General features: G+C 49.3%; 1 protein-coding gene across 2 annotated transcripts in view; it reads right to left on the bottom strand.

Annotated features, from left to right (window-relative positions):
- Positions 1 to 16,913, bottom strand: part of SFXN5 (sideroflexin 5) — a 92,985-nt gene that overhangs the window by 42,866 nt on the left and 33,206 nt on the right. For both annotated transcript variants that reach the window (XM_041715551.2, XM_072927816.1), the window contains 4 exons: positions 15,941 to 15,966; positions 10,122 to 10,175; positions 7,420 to 7,476; positions 5,230 to 5,295 (listed from right to left, as the gene is read on the bottom strand). In XM_041715551.2, the coding sequence (XP_041571485.1) occupies positions 5,230 to 5,295; positions 7,420 to 7,476; positions 10,122 to 10,175; positions 15,941 to 15,966 (203 nt within the window). The remainder of the gene's footprint in view (positions 1 to 5,229; positions 5,296 to 7,419; positions 7,477 to 10,121; positions 10,176 to 15,940; positions 15,967 to 16,913) is intronic.

Raw genomic sequence — 16,913 nt, 5'->3', positions numbered from 1 at the left:
AAAGGGAAGGGATCGATGGAAAGGGAAAGATTGGGGCTGATGGATGGAAAGGGAAAGATTGGGGCTGCTGGAAAGGGATCGATGGAAAGGGAAAGATTGGGGCTGCTGGAAAGGGATGGGATTGATGGAAAGGGAAAGATTGGGACTGATGGAAAGGGAAGGGATTGATGGAAAGGGAAAGATTGGGGCTGCTGGAAAGGGAAGGAATGGGATTGATGGAAAGGGAAGAATGGGATTGATGGAAAGGGAAGGAGTGGGATTGCTGGAAAGGGAAGGAGTGGGATTGATGCAAAGGGAAGGAGTGGGATTGATGGAATGGGAATGAATGGGATTGGTGGAAAGGGAAGGAATGGGATTGATTGTGTGGGGAGGAATGGGATTTCTGGAATGGGAAGGAATGGGATTGGTGGAAAGGGAAGGAATGGGATTGCTGACATGGGAAGGTTGAGATTGCTGTCTGAGCCCCTTTCCCAGCTCCCTCAGCTGCTCCAGGTGCTCCAGCCCCAGGATCCAAGCAGACCAGGACACTCAAACATTCCTGCTCCTCCCCAGCTTGCAGCTGCTTTGGCTCTGAACACACTCAGGTGTAAGTGCCCAGCCTGGCACAGTGGTGCCCACTGGGACAGCCCAGGGCAGCAGGAAACCCCATGGGCAGCAATGGGATTTTGCTTTGGTTCCCCACCTCCAGTGGCTGCTGCAGAGGCGGGATTTGGGGTCAGGAAACAAGAAATCACTCCCAAAATGAAGAGCTCTGGGTCTGCCTGTGAAGAGCTGCTTTAAACCCTCTCCTGGGGGGCCAGCAGTGAGTCCAAGGTGAGGAATCGCAAAATCCCGGATTGGGTTGGGTTGGAAGGACCTTAAATCCCCTCTCATCCACCCCTGCCACGGCAGGGACACCTTCCACTGAGGCAGGGTGCTCCAACCTGCCCTTGGACACTTCCAGGGATTGCCCAATTTCCCTGGGCAAAAGAAACCTACTTCCACATAGAAATAATAAAATTGTTATTCATAATTATTATCTAGATAAAATTATAATATCTAAAAAGTGATTGTTGCCAATAAAATCAGCTCCATGCAGCTTTTTTAATCTTCTAAAAGTGTGAAAAATAGCAGAGTAAGGGTGTGTGTGTGTCAGCTGGAAGGAGTTTCTGTCTAATCACAGCCCCCCCTGATCTGTGCAGCTCTTGGCACTGGAATACTGGGGGAATAAAACATTCCAAACATTTGAAACATGCTTGGTCTTTCTCAAGTCTTTTTACTTCTCCCTGCCTTTGTTTGCCTTGTTTAGGAAAACCAGCTGGTGTTAATTGCACTTCATGCACCACCAGCATGAACAGCAGCCAGATATCAGGAATTGGAGCCTAATCCCAGGAATCCACTCAATTGTTTGGGGAAAAAAAATTACATTATCACTCTTCAGAACAGCGGTAAAACGAGGGAGAAAAAGAAAAGGCAAGAAAGAGGCTGGTGGGGGGTGAATGGGATTAAAATAAACTACAACCATAGAAAGAGAAATGGAGATGTTAGAAGGTGGAATTCCCAGATTTGCTGTATGCATCCCTGGAGTGCCCAGGGCCAGGTTGGACACTGGGGCTTGGATCCACCTGGGGCAGTGGGAGGTGTCCCTGCCATGGCAGGGCTGGAATGGGATGGGATCTGGGATCTCTTCCAGCCCAAACACCTTTCCCAGCCTTATTTCAAGTGATTCCTTCACCTAAGTCATGCACAGGAGAAGGGATGAAATTCTGGGCCTGGCACAGCTCCGTGCTGTGACTTGGGTTGGGATGGGAGCTGGAGAGAAAAGGAAATACAGGGAGAAAAATATGGAATAAAAGAATATTGATTTCCTCACCCTCTAGGGTGGAAATGAGGAGTTGTGGTTGTAGGAACCCAGCTGGGATGTCTGTGGGGACACAGAAACCTCTCTGCACACCCCCTGTGCCATCCCTGCTCCGCTGGGAAGGTTTTCTTCCAACATCAGAGAGGAGAAGAACCTCTGAAGGCTGCTGCCCCTCACGTGGAGAAAACCTCTTCCAACATCAGGAACACACACCTGTGAAGGTGAAGGCTGTTGCTCCTCGTGCTCTGCGTGGAGGGAAAGCTCAGACACCCAGAAGGAGAAGAACCTCTGGAGAAGAACCTCACATGCTGCTCTTCGTGCTCCATGTGGAGGAAAACATCCCAACACCCAGAAGGAGAAGAACTTCTAAAGGCTGCTGCTCTTCATGTTTCACGTGGAGGAAAAGCTCCTTCCAACATCAGGATAGAAGAAGAACTCTTGAAGATTTTTGCCCTTCATGCTCCACATGGAAGAAAATGTCCCAACATTAGGACAGAAAAACTCCTGAAGGTTTTTACCCTTCATGCTCCACATGGAGGAAAACATCCCACCAGAGAAGAACCTCTAAAGGCTACTGCCCTCCATGCTCCACGTGGAGGAAAAGCTCCCAAACATCAGGATAGAAGAAGAATCCCTGAAGGTTTTTGCCCTTCATATTTCACAAGGAGGTAATGCTCCTTCCAACATCAGGGAGGAGAAGAACCCCTAAAGGTTTTTGTCCTTCCTGCTCCATGTGGAAGAAAATATCGCAACATTAGGATAGAAAAACTCCTGAAGGTTTTTGCCCTTCATGTTCCACACGGAGGAAAACATCTCAACATCCAAAAGGAGAAGAACCTCTAAAGGCTGCTGACCTTCATGTTTCACGTGGAGGAAAAGCTCCTTCCAACATCAGGAAGGAGAAGAATCCCTGAAGGTTTTTGCCCTTCATATTTCACAAGGAGGAAAAGCTCCTTCCAACGTCAGGGAGGAGAAGAACCCCTAAAGGTTTTTGCCCTTCATGCTCCATGTGGAAGAAAATATCCCAACATCAGGGAGGAGAAGAACCCCTGAAGGTTTTTGCCCTTCATGTTTCACAGGGAGAAAAAGCGCCTTCCAACATCAGGATAGGAGAACCCCTAAAGGTTTTTGCCCTTCCTGCTCCACATGGAGAAAAACATCCCAACATCCAAAAGGAGAAGAACCTCTGAAGGCTGCTGCCCTTCATGGTCTGTGTGGAGGAAAACATCCCAACATCAGGATAGAAGAAGAACCCTTGAAGATTTTTGCCCTTCGGCTCCACATAGAAGAAAACATCCCAACTTCAGGAAGGAGAAGAACCCCTAAAGGTTTTTGCCCTTCATGCTCCACGTGGAAGAAAATATCACAACATCAGGATGGAAGAAGAATCCCTGAAGGTTTTTGCCCTTCATATTTCACAGGGAGGAAAAGTGCCTTCCAACACCAGGATAGAAGAAAAACCCTTGAAGATTTTTGCCCTTCATGCTCCACATAGAAGAAAACATTCCAACATCAGGAAGGAGAAGAACCCCTACAGGTTTTTGCCCTTCATGCTCCACGTAGGAGGAAAACCTCCCAAACATCAGGAAGGAGAAGAACCTGTGAAGGTTTTCGCCCTTCTCCACCCCAGGCCATCCTCAGCTCCACAGGCTCAGGGCAGCCCAAGGAGGGGCAGGGTCCCACGCCCTGCACCTCCACACTCCACGGGTTCCTTACCAAAGCCTCCCAGCTGCTCGGGGGACAAAGCTCTGCCAAGATCCTTGTCCGTGTGTCCTGCCCCTCTAATCTGCCCCTGTTCCAAGAGGGAGAGCAGCATTAATGCCAAAAACGGGGATCAGGGGCTGGCAGGGGGGGTGTGAGTGGCAGCAGCACATCCAGCTGGGGACTGTCACCTCGGGGACTCACAAGGTGACAAAAATGCTGGCCTAAGCACTGAGGAGCTCAAGGAAACCATCCCACGTTTCCCCAGGGAGCCAGGGATGGAAAACCAAAGCATTGAGGTTGTTAGGATAGGGATTAGGGTTAAAATTGAGCTGGAAAAGTGGGCACAGCTCTGTGGTGATGGAGGTGGGAGCTCAGGTGAGCCAGGCTGGGCTGGGGGCTCAGGTGAGCTCTGCAGGAGGGGACAGGAGCAGCAGTGCCCAGCACACGGACTGAGACGTGGCAAACCATCCAGCACAGGGGTACCCAAAGAAATGGAGTTTTCCCTCAAAACCTCGAGGAACTTCAACAACTCTATGCCCCTAGGAAAATGGTCTGGCACAAGGAGCAAAAGTAAATTCTCTGTGACCTGAAAAAATGGGGAAATGTCTTTCCAGAGGGAAAAATACCAACTGCTGTGGATCTTTACTGTTCCAAAGGAGAAGGTACAACCACTCAGTTCGGGGCTTATTTGAAACCCCAGTGTAAGGAATAACTTTCCCAAGCTGCTCCTCAAAACTGTTCCTGTCCCTGGGGGAAGAGCTGATCCTGCTCCTCATGTCAACCTGTGCTCCTGGGAATGTATTAAAAGCCACAAGAGCTCAATTTTAGGAATGTTAAATGCTCCTCTCTCACAGATTATTTCACACAGAACTGCAGAGGAGGCCCCAGAGCTGCTCCAGGGCTGGAGCCAGGCTGGGAGAGCTGGGAATGTTCCCCTGGAGAAGGGAAAATCCCAGGGAATGCTCAGAGTCCCTGGAGGGGCTCCAGGAGAGCTGGAGAGGGACTGGGGACAAGGGACAGAGGGACAGGAGCCAGGGCATGGCTCCCACTGGGAAAGGGGAGCTTGGGCTGGGATCTTGGCAAGGAATTCCTGGCTGGGCTGGAATTCCCAGATTTGCTGTGGCTGCCCCTGGATCCCTGGCAGTGCCCAAGGCCAGGTTGGACACTGGGGCTGGGAGCTCTTGGGGCAGTGGGAGGTGCCCCCATGGCAGGGGTGGCTCTGGGTGGCATTTGAGGTCCTTTCCCACCCAAACCATTCCAGGGTTCCACGCTGTGACCTGAACTCCAGCTCCACCTTGAAACACATCCACAGGAGAAGTGGTAATTCCATCCCCAGGAGAACATTCCAGAACTCTGCCTCTCCTCTCCTGCCACCCTCGAGGTCTCTAAATTAGCCCTCCAACCTCGAGGTCTCCAAATTAGCCTGGTTAATGAATTCCCCACCAATGAATGCACGAGGGGGAGTGGGAGCTCACAGAGCAGCCAAGCACAGCGCAGGAGGTGCTGGATTCTGGTTCTGCTGCAAAGCTGGGGCATGCAGGGCCAGCCTCATCCCAGCTGACAGCACTTGCTGTTATCAGGACAGGGTTGAGTCAGTTAAAAGACATAAACATGCTCAGCAATCCAAAAACATCTCCCAAGCAGCTCCTTAGCCATGAAATCCAGAGATATAAAGAGTTACCCACTGCAATTGAGACAGCACTTATGACAGCTCCCAAGTAGCCCTGGATGAACTTGGATGTCGGAGAAGGCTTTGGGAAGAAAAACAAAACATATTTTCAATAAATAAACTTCTGGTTATTAATACTCAACCCATTTTCCCCCCCATTTTTGTTTGTTTGTTTGTTTTGGTGTATTTGTTTCAGAGCAGAGACAGGTTTAATTTCGTCATATTGTTCTGTGACACATGGGCTGTCATCCCAAGAGGCAAGAGCGAGGAAATCGTGGCCTCCTGAGCAAGGTTACAGGGAATGGAAAATTAATTGGCATCGTAAAATTATAATAATAGCAGCTCAAAGGAAGGATGTGAGTGAAATTCAGCAAATGGTACTAAATTAGCATTTCTAGCCTCGAGTGCTGAACCCCAAACTCACCACAGTCAATATTTCATCTGTGAAATGTTCTCTCAGTGAGCTGGATGGATTCCAGCTCAGCTTCCTACATCCCAACACGGGATGGAGGGAGGCTGAGGAGAAGGAAGGGAGCAGGGACAGCCCCATAAAGATGGAGCAGGAACAGCCCCACAAGGATGGAGCAGGGACAGCCCCACCAAGGATGGAGCAGGGACAGCCCCACAAGGATGGAGCAGGGACAGCCCCAGCACTTCCCAGGGATGGCCCCAACACTTCCCACCTCCACCAGCATGAACAAAATCCTTGGGAGATGGGATCACGGAGCTTCCTCCTGCTCCCCCAACCCAGGCACCATTCTGCTCTGTGCTCCTTCAGATCCCAGTTAAACCATTCCAGACCAGTTGGGACCATGGACTGGTTCAGATCAAAGTCCGTGAGCCTCATGTCTGTGCCTGTGCTGGTTGCACTGCATTTAAACACGGGATTGGAAATCCCCCAGTGGCCACCCCAGAGGTTTCATGGCCAGGGAAGAGGCAGGATTGGTGTTTCTGTGTGGGAAGCTCCCAGGGCAGGCCCACGGCTGCCTCGTGGCTGTGTGTGGGAATTGGCCCAGCTGTGACTCAAAATCAGCCAGATTTTACCCCTAAAGAACCAGGCTTGAGTTTCAAGCCCTGGGAGTTGTTTGTTAACTTAGGGCGAGCTTGAGAGCTCCCCCAGAAGCCTTCGGTGATGTTATGCTAAGCAGTCCAAGTCCTGCTCCCCTATTGGCTGTGCCCTGTTGTGTATCCCCTATAAGACATGCTAAATCTTGCTCCCCTATTGGCTGTGCCCTGTTGTGTATCCCCTATCAGTTATGCTGAGTTCTGCTCCCCTATTGGCTGTGCCCTGTTGTGTATCCCCTATCAGTTATGCTAAATCCTGCTCCCCTATTGGCTGTATCCTGTTGTGTATCCCCTATAAGACATGCTAAATCCTGCTCCCCTATTGGCTGTGCCCTGTTGTGTATCCCCTATCAGTTATGCTGAGTTCTGCTCCCCTATTGGTTGCTTGCTTCCCTATCTGGTTATTGTTCTAGAGGCTTCCACCCCAAGTGTATATATTGCTGCTTCCCCTTTGTGCAGGGTCTTTGGATCCTGCCCCTTGTACTGTGCTCAACTTATCCACATTTGTTGTTTTTAAACGAGAACATTATTGTTGCCCTGATTCTTAAGATTTTCTAAAGCTTTCTGAGTTTACATTCTTGTAGAGAACTTCCTCACACAACCTTCTGTAAACAATCTATTATTTACCATTCCTCCATAGAGGCTGAGAAATTTGATGTACTGGTAGTTTGTCCAATGTCATTGGAGAGGTGGCACATTCACCCTCCAATCTTTCACTTTTGGAAAAGTATAAATGCTGGGTCAGAAAATAAACTTCCTTTTTTTTCACCTTTGCAATAGCAGCGGCTCGTGTCGTGCTTTCACGTGTCCTACAGCGACACATTATTGTTATTAAAGTCTTTTTGGGTAACTTCATGGAACACGCTCCTTTTCATTTTCACCACCCTCACAGCCCTGGAGTCATGGACCAGGGAGGTTTGTCATGGTCACCCTCGCCCAGGGAGGTTTGTCACGGTCACCCTCGCCCACGGAGGTTTGTCATGGCCACCATCACCCAGGGAGGTTTGTCACGGCCACCCTCACCCAGGGAGGTTTGTCACGGCCACCATCACCCTGGAGTCAGGGACCAGGGAGGTTTGTCACGGCCACCCTCACCCAGGGAGGTTTGTCATGGTCACCCTCACGGCAGCAGCTGGCTCACCTTGCTCGCGTTGCGGTTTGCATAGTTCACACAGGCGTTGTGGCTCTGGTTCAACCACTGCAGGACAGAGACACACGACATCAGCACGAACCCACCGAAATCCGACCTTCTGGCACCCCTGAGGGAAACCTCACCTGCCCTGGGGCTGCTCCCAGCTCAGCACCTCGCTGCTGCAGGGCCCAGGCCTGGTTTGGTGCCTTTCAAATGGGGATGGAAATTCCACAGCTCCGAGGGCAGCCCTGCTCCCCTGCACGCTGGATGGGCAGCTCCTCTCCTGGCCCATCTCCCTCACTGCTGGCTTTTAATCCCTCAGAATCCCAGAATCACTGAGGCTGGAAAATCCCTCCAAGGTCACCAAACCCAAGCTGTGCCCGATCCCCCCTCGTCCCCAGCCCAGAGCTCTGAGTGCCATGTCCAGGCTTGCCACCCTGTTGTTTGAAAAGTTTTGAAGTTCTTTAAAAAGTTTTCTATGCCTTCTAATAATGTTTACATATTTCTACTGGAGTTCTCACGCATGTTCATGGAAATAATGATTTGCATTCTTCTTTGTGGGAGGAGAGAATTGATGGGCTGTTGGTTTGACCAGTGTGGTTGGGGAGGTGGCAATTCCATCCTCCAATCCACTGTCACTTTTGGAATTCTGTATATTGGCCAGAAATAAAACTTCCTGCTTTTTCTTCTTTTTGAGTGTGTGATTTATTTCGTACCACCCTAACACAGGCCTTCCTCAGACATCTCCAGGGATGGGCTCTCCACCACCTCCCTGCACAGCCCCTTCCAATATCCAGTCACCCTCGATGTGAAGAAATTCCTCCTGGTGTCCTGGCCAAATCCATGTGCAGTCAGGAGGCAGCAGGAACCTTTCCAGCAGGCACCTCCTGAGCTCCAAAGGCTCCCAGAGGGTCACAGGAGGCTCTGAGGAGCAGGAGATGAGCAGATGGCCCAGCTTATGGACACACATGGCATTAAACTGGCTGGAACAGAGCACTTGGGGCTGCCCCTGAATCCCTGGAAGTGTCCCAGGCCAGGCTGGACGGGGCTTGGAGCACCCTGGGATAGTGGGAGGTGTCCTTGCCCACCTGGGGTGGAATGGGATGGGATTTAAGGCCCCTTCCCACCCAAACCAGCTGGGATTCCATCCCAGATGTCCCTGAAGAGGGCAGGTGAGTGGCCTCCAAAGCCCTGAGTGGCTCAGGGTGTCCCCAGCCACCCCTCCTGTGGGACAGCTCCCAGCCAGAGCCAGCAGAGCCCAAATTCCCGGCACGGCTGTCCCGCCGTGCTCCCGGCTCCGCCGCCTTCCCCACGCTCCAGGCAGATCCCACCCTGCTCGGAGCCTTCCTCCTGCACAGCTCCATCCCCGCTCACAGTGCAGACAATAAAAGGCATTTGCCGTAGAAAGGAGGCTGAAAATAACTCCTTCCTTCCTTTCAGCTGGCGACAGAATCACACTGGTGGTGTGTTTACTATGGATCTCTCCTTCCCGCGCCTGCTTCCTCCCCTTACTCTTAATTCCCAGAATTTTTACGGGAAATCGCACCAGCACCTCCCTACACACAGATTGTTTTCCCCCAGAGTTCCTGTAGCAGACTCAGTGCAGGAGTCCTGGGCTTTGCCATGCACACCTATTCCCAAAATTCCTGTCAACAGGGCCTCCCATCATCTCCAGCCCTTCCAACATCCTCCCCCAAGGAAAATCCCAGCTCCTTGTCCTCCCAAAGGCAGGCGGGTGAGTTCAGGGCCAACACCTCCATGGATGTGCCCATGGAAGAACCATTTACACCCAGACAAAACGGCTCCAAAAACTGATTTTTGCTCCTGGCCCGTTCTGCCTCTTCCTTGCCCTGGCACAGGAAGGTGTGGGATGAAAAGGGGAGCCCAGATTTGTTTCCAGCCCCTTGCAGGCACATCCTGCCCCTAAAGCACGGCCAGGTGGGACAGCCACAGCACCAGTCTGTGCTCCGGGCAAAACCCAGCTCCTCCCTCCTCCCTGGGCTGTAGGAAATGTGTGTGCTCCATCCCACCTGCCAGGGGTGGGGCAGGTATCTGCTGCTCATGGGGCAGTTTTATTTATCTCTGCCACAGCCCATCCTCCCTCCAGGAGATCTCTTCTGTTCATGGGCCATTAATTATTAATTATCTTCTGTTCATGGCCACTGAGTGTCCCTGCATGGCTGAGAAAATTCCATCATCCCATGGGGAGATGCTCTGCCCAGGGGAGGAGCCAAACATTCCTACCTGGATCCAATCTGAGATTTTGGGATACCACAGCGTTTGCCCACTGCATTCCCAGAGGAGCCCAGGCCCATCTCCCCCAGCCCTGGAGCTCCAGAGGAAAACTCCCCCCTTGTGCAGGATCCTGCTCCAGCAGAAGCACAGCTGGCACTGCAGGAGGGCTGAGCCACCCTGGGATGGGGCTGCTGCCACCTCCCTGACCCAGAGGGGACAGGGCTGCTCTGACTCTGGCAGTGTTTTTTTTTCATTATTATTATTATTGCATTTGTATTTTTAATTTTCCTAATAAAGAACTGTTATTCCTATTCCCACATCTTTGCCTGACAGCCCCCTACTTTCAAAACTATAATAATTCAGAGGGAGGGGTTTACATTTCCCATTTCAGGGGAGGCTCTGCCTTCCTCAGCACACACCTGGCTTCTCACAGCAAGAGCCCTCCCCACATTCCCACCCTCCCCGAGGAGCCTCACCTGCCAAAACACAGTGGAGGCCAGGGTCTGGTTGGGCAGGAGGAGACCAACAACCTGCAAGAGGAGAGATTCTCTCATTATTAAAGCATCCCTGCTTTGCTCTCCGTGCTTTTCCAGGCATGCAAACAGCCAAGCTGATTTCCAGGGACTTGAATAAATTATCCTCATTTCTGGCTTTATTTCGTTCCCGTTATTTTTGGCATCCCAGTCGTTATCAGCCTCCTGTCTCTCCGTTTTCCAGGGGTGGAACTGGCTGATGCTGCTGCCCCTGAAAGCTCTGCACCTTTAATTACTGCTCGTGATGCACCCTGAAAATCCCCTGGCAGCTGACACTGCCCAAAGATCCCATTAAAACTCAAACAATTCCCTAATCCAGGTATTTCTGGAGGGAAACACAAACCCTGCACAGAGGCAAGAGTTCAGAGCTGTCACTACTGGCAGTGAACAGGGGGTTCTCATCTTTTCCATCTCCCTTTGGCACATTCCCTGTTTGGGGCAGCAGGAAAAAATCCCACCGGAACATCTGAGGGCAGCAGAGCCACCTGGGAGCACTTTGCTCCTATCTGGGAGCCTGGGATTTGTTTTAATCAAATTTATTTTAATTAATTCATCTTTGTTGGCGTGTCACCATCCCCCCGAGGCTCAGGGGCAGCCCGGTCCAGCACATCTGGCCAGATGTTCCCTGCTGGGGTCTGCACTGGGATGCCAGAGGCCCTGCAGGGTCACCCCTGGCAGCATCCGAGGCCACACAGGCGTGTCCTGGGGGACCCAGCTCTGCAAATCCCATCTCTGACATACAAAGCACCTACTTTAAGGCACTTTTGCTTCTTTTAGGGCCATTTTTCCTGTTTTAGGGCCATTTTTCCTGTTTTAGGGACATTTTGCCTTTTTTAGGGCCATTTTTCTTGTTTTAGGGCAATTTTTTCCTGTTTTAGGACCATTTTTCCTGGTTTAAGGCAGTTTTTCCTTTTTAGAACCATCTTACCTGCTTTAGGGCCATTTTTCCTGTTTTAGGGACATTTTACCTTTTTTAGGGCAATTTTTCTTGTTTTAGGGCCATTTTTCCTGCTTTAGGGCCATTTTTCCTGGTTTAAGGCAGTTTTACTTTTTTAAAACCATCTTTCCTGCTTTAGGGACATTTTTCCTGTTTTAGGGACATTTTGCCTTTTTTTGGGTCATTTTTCTTGTTTTAGGGCCATTTTTTCCTGTTTTAGGGCCATTTTTCCTGGTTTAAGGCAGTTTTTCTTTTTTAAAACCATCTTTCCTGCTTTAGGGACATTTTCCCTGTTTTAGGGACATTTTTCCTGTTTTAGAGCCAATTTTTTTGTTTTAGGGCCATTTTTCCTGGTTTCAGTCCATTTTTCCTGCTTTAGGGCCACATTTCCTGCTTCAGGGCCAATTTTTCCTGGTTTAGACCATCAGAAGCTGAAGAAGGGATACAGGCAAGGGGAACCCAAGGACCAGCCCAACAAACACAGCCAGGACAAAGAATTCCCAGCAGGAATCAGGCAGGATAAGAGAACCCCACCATCCTTCCCTTCCTCCCTGAACCCCCACCAGTTCTGGAGACGTTTTCTGCCTGCAAAACCCCACGGAATTAAAAGGTTGAGCAACTCTTTAACCCCGTCCATTTATTCTCTGGCCACTCGTGAGCTCATCCCCACCCCAGACCCTCCCCAGTGTTTCCTCCCAGTGGATCCCAGGAATTTGGGAAGGAATGGGAAGGAAGGGAAGAATCCTGTCCCAGGGCTGGGTGGGGCCATCCCCACGGGTGGATCTCCACTGGACGCGGAGAATCGACACCCAACGAAAGGGGACGGGGCTTGGGCGGCCTCGTTCCATTCCCAGCTCCTCTCCCTTCTCCTCCTCCTCCTCCAGCTTTTCCTCCCACTCTCCTGGAGTTGCAGGGACTTTGTTCCCTGGCCCCGAGCCAGCTCCCACTAATTTACGGCTCCGTTCCCCCACGCGGAGCTCGGCATTAATTAACGCAGCCCCAAACGAAGCCCCCTAACCCAAACCCCAACCCTAAACCCCGCTGCCCCAAAAGCAGCGGGATGGCGAGGCTGGGGAAGAACGGGGCCAGGCAGAGGCTGGGGCTGAGCGCCGGGGGAAAATTCCGGCGGGAAAATAAATAAATAAAGAAAAAAAAGAGCACCCAAAATCTGTATGACTGAAAGAGGCACGTTTAAATGCAAACTCTCCATATGTGCAAGAGTCTGTCAAGAAATGTACAATTTCACTTTTAATTACTGTCAGGGGAAAAAATAACTAAGAAGGAAAACAAAATAAAAAAAAAATTTAAAAAGAGCTCCTAAACACTGGCGAAGTGTCAGAGAAAGAATTTAATTGGTGATCAGGTGTGGAGGGCCCTTGGTGGCCCCAAAGCCACCCCGTGGACATCAGGGAGCTCTGAGCGGCCCCAGCTCCAACCCCAAATCCTGCCTGAGGTGGGACAGTCCCCAAATTCCCACTTGGCTCTTCAGAGGTTCTCCAAAGGCTCACCCAGCCCTGATTTTGGGTGGCTGGGGGACACCAGGTGCTGACAGCTGTGGTGGCAGCGGGGCTCTGCCCTCAAGGGCAGGTTTGGGCTGAATTTCCTAAATGTGGATAAATCTTCCCACGAAGGAGGAAAGGCCAGCCCGGGGAAGAGGCTCCAGCCCGGCAGCTGCTTTGCAGGGTGAGAATTCCAGGGGCTGGAGCTCTTTCCCTGGGCTGGAAATGGGGAAAAGGGCAGAGCCGAGCCCTAAAATCCACCCAGAGCCCAGCCTGTCCCCCTGCCCGGCTCAGCCCTGCAGACCCACCCAGAGCCCAGCCTGTCCCCCTGCCCAACTCAGCCCTAAACCCACCCAGAGCCCAGCCTGTCCCCCCTGCCCAACTCAGCCCCAAACCCACCCAGAGCCCAGCTTGTCCCCCTGCCCAACTCAGCCCCAACCCAGCTCCAAAAGGATGGAGAGGCCAAGCCCAGGGCAAGGGACATCGCAGGATTTGGGATTTGGGATTTGGAGGTGTCAGGGGAGCTGCTGCCGAGATCCCATTATTCCCCCAAAGCCTTAATCCCCTTCACAATGAGCTACCCCAGACTGGATTATTCTGCAGGGGCTGCAGAGGGGCACGGCCCTAAACTGCTCATCCCCACCCCGCTCACGGCTCGGGGCATCACTCTGACCCCAAACCCCACCTGGGGACAGGGACAAATCCTCCTCGGGGACCAGCCCGAGCCTCTCTTGAGGAAATCCCATCCCCCTTTGTGGAATACAAGACTCAAACTGTTTTTATGCTGGAGCAGGCTGCCAATTTTGTCACTAAATTTCACAGATCGATTGGCATAAATGTTACATTTTAATTTTAACATTTGAAACGTTTGGGGTTTTTTTTCTTTTTTTTTTTTTCTAAATGACAAGAGGTTCCAGTTTATCCTTTACAGCTCCTGAAATTGGGCTCATCTGACAGCTCTCGGCTCCTCTGACAGCTCTGGATTGGGGCCGATTTCATTGTCAATTTGATCGTTAGCTCGTTTTTGTTTAACCTTTTCTTTTAAAATGCCCCACACAAAGTTCCCACCGAAGCTTTGCCCACCACAACAAACAGCAGCAGCCCCGCTGATCCCCTCCTTTGGGGTCGCCAGCCTCCTTTTTGGGGTTACCAACCTCCTTTTTGGGGTTACCAGCCTTCTTTGGGGTCGCCAGCCTCCTTTTTGGGGTCAGCAGCCTCCTTTTTGGGGTTGCCAGCCCCCTTTGGGGTCACCAGCCCCCTTTTTGGGGTCGCCAGCCTCCTTTGGGGTTATCAACCTCCTTTTTGGGGTCACCAGCCTCCTTTGGGAAGGGTGACAGCCCCAACCCAGACCCTGAGCACCGCTGGGTTTAAGGAAATTAAATTTAGTGTATTTTGCCCCTTTGACCATTTTAATGAACCAATAAGCTGAAGCAGGAGCTGGTGGTTTTGGGGATAAAATGCCTCTTGACTCCAGTTTTTTTGGGAAAAGTGTGCCTCAGTTTCCCACAAAGCTGGGCTGAATTAACCCTTCCTGTTTGGAGGTGATGGTTCAGCAGGAGGAGAACAGGCAGAATTCTCTCCCTTCTGCCTTTGGCCATGGAGAGCACCCAAACACCCCCAAAATTCCCAAAAACAAGGAGAAATCCCCCTCAGCCACAACCACAGGAGGTTAATTAACCCAACCTCTATTCGAAGGCATTTATCTATTAACATATTGAGCTTATTTTTTATTAAATATCAAGTTATTGATGAATTAACCCAGCCTCTGTTTGAGGTTATTTATCTACTATCGAGGTTATTTATTTATTCATATGGAGAGGTTATTTTTTATTGTCTATCAGGTTATTATGAATTAACCCAGCCTCTGTTTAATTATCTACTATTGAGGTTATTTATTTATTCATATAGAGAGGTTATTTTTTATTAAATATCAGGTTATTGATGAATTAACCCAGCCTCTAATTGAGTTTTTTATCCATTTAACATCATTCCCACAGCCTCCTTCAGCACCTCCATCTTTCCCCTTTCCTCTTCATCTTTTTGGATTAATTAACCCAAACGAGAGCACCCAGCCTGGCTGAGCTGGAGTGCCTTGAAGCACAGAAATGCAAAATAAAAGTGTCCAAAAATGCAATCTGAGAGTTGCAGGAGTTGCATTTTTGCCAGCAACAACTTCAGCTTTCCAGAGGGAAAGATGAAGGTGCTGAGGGAGGTTGTGGATGTTAAATGGACAAATAACCTCAAACAGAGGCTGGGTTAATTAATCAATAACCTGATTTTTAATACAAAATAACCTCTCCATATGAATAAATAAATAACCCCAATAGTAGATAAATAACCTCGAATAGGGGTTGGATTAATTCATCAATAACCTGATAGATAACAGATAAATAACCTTAACATGGTAAAAAATAAATAACCTCAATAGTAGACAATTAACCTCAAACAGAAGCTGGGTTAATTCATCAGTAAGCTGATATTTAACAAAAAATAACCTCAATATATTGATAGAAAAATAACCTCAACAGTAGATAAATACCCTTGAAAGGAAAGGGTTGGATTAATTCATCAATAACCTGATAGATAACAGATAAATAACCTGAATATATTGATAGAGAAATAACCTCGATAATAGATAATTAGCCTCAAAAAGAGGCTGGGTCATTTCATCAATAACCTGATATTTAATAAAAAATAACCTCCCTATTTGAATAAATAAACAACCTCAATAGCAGCTAAATAACCTCAAACAGAGGCTGGGTTAATTCATCAATAACCTGGTAGACAATAGATAAATAACCTCAATATATTAATAAATAAATAACCTCAATAATAGATAAATAACCTTAAATAGGGGTTGGATTAATTCATCCAAAACCTCAATAGATATAAAAAATAATAATAGATAAATAACTTCAATATATTGATAGAAAAATGACCTCAATAATAGATAAATAAATACCTCAGGGGTTGTGTAAATTCCTAAATAAGCTCATAAATAGGAGATAAATAACCTCAATATATTAATGGATAAAACCCCCTTAATAACAGATAAATACCCTCAACCAGAGGCTGGGATAATTCATCAATGTTCTCATACAGAATCGATAAATAACATCAATATATGAACAGATGAATAACCTCAATAGGAGATAAACAGCCTCAAGTAGAGGTTGGGTTAATTCACCAATAACCCGATAGATAATTGATCAATACCTCAGTACTGACAGAGGTACAGGGAGTGGGGAATGCTGGGGAATGGCACCAGCTGAGTGTGCAGAACTGTGCTCAGAAATCATTTCCTGTGCCCACAACCAAATACTTACAATGGGGGTTCCAAAGGGGATGTAACCTGCGGGGGAAAACAATAAATTAATGAATTTGATTTAATGTCCCAATTGAGGGACTCCTGGTGCCCTCAGTGCCACCACCCTGGGACACCCTGAACTCCAGCCAAGGGCTGCAGCATCCTCCTGCTTTTCCCATCCTTTATTTGCTTTTCGAGCTCTCCAAAGCCTTTTCCTCAAATTTTATTGAGCAGCACAAAAATCAGACGCTTCACATTTTCCCCCTGCTGTGGCTGCCAATTCCTGTGCTAATTATAATTCATCTCTCTGACTTCCACGAGAAGGTCTCAGAGCTTTTTCCCAATATTACTGAATTCACTTCCTGCATCCAATTTACAACCAAAAAGGGCAAAGACCTGAGAGGAAGCAAAATTTGGAAGACAAATACAGGACAAGGCAGCGAAGCAGAGGGTCCTGGCTTCTCTGCCCCCTCCACCCTCAGCATCATCCCCCAAACACTGAGCACAAACCCCCAACCCTGAGAGTTTTCCCTGTGCCCAGATCAGCTGAAGATGTTGTACCCAAACCCATGGGAAAGGTCCTGTTTGTTTAAATAAATCTCTTGGAAAAGCACCAGGGCCGCACTGGCATCCCCAGAAGAGCTGCTGGGGACCAGAGCATGGTGGGGCAACCCCAGAGAGCTTTTAAATTTAATTTTTAATCATTAAACAGCTCATTAAAGCACAGAGAAGCTGATCCTCCCCAGAATCCCGGTGCTGGGCTATAAGATATCATAACCCATGGAAAAACAGGGATCATCCCACTCTTTCCTGGGGAATGAACCCCCCCCAGCCCCCTCCTCTTCATCCAGTGAGGATGGGTCACTGCTGACCTGTACTTTACAGCCCTGAAGTTGTGGGCAGCAAGTTTTGCCATTTACTGCAAAATTAAATGCTCCCAATGGTGACAGATCCCTCAAAAATGCCAGAAAAGGCTCTGGCTGGGGTCCAGT

The sequence above is a fragment of the Taeniopygia guttata genome, chromosome 4, assembly GCF_048771995.1.
Source record: "Taeniopygia guttata chromosome 4, bTaeGut7.mat, whole genome shotgun sequence".
Classification (NCBI taxonomy): Eukaryota; Metazoa; Chordata; class Aves; order Passeriformes; family Estrildidae; genus Taeniopygia; species Taeniopygia guttata.
The sequence above is the reverse complement of the archived record's forward strand: the minus strand, read 5'-3'. Positions and strand labels throughout refer to the sequence as shown.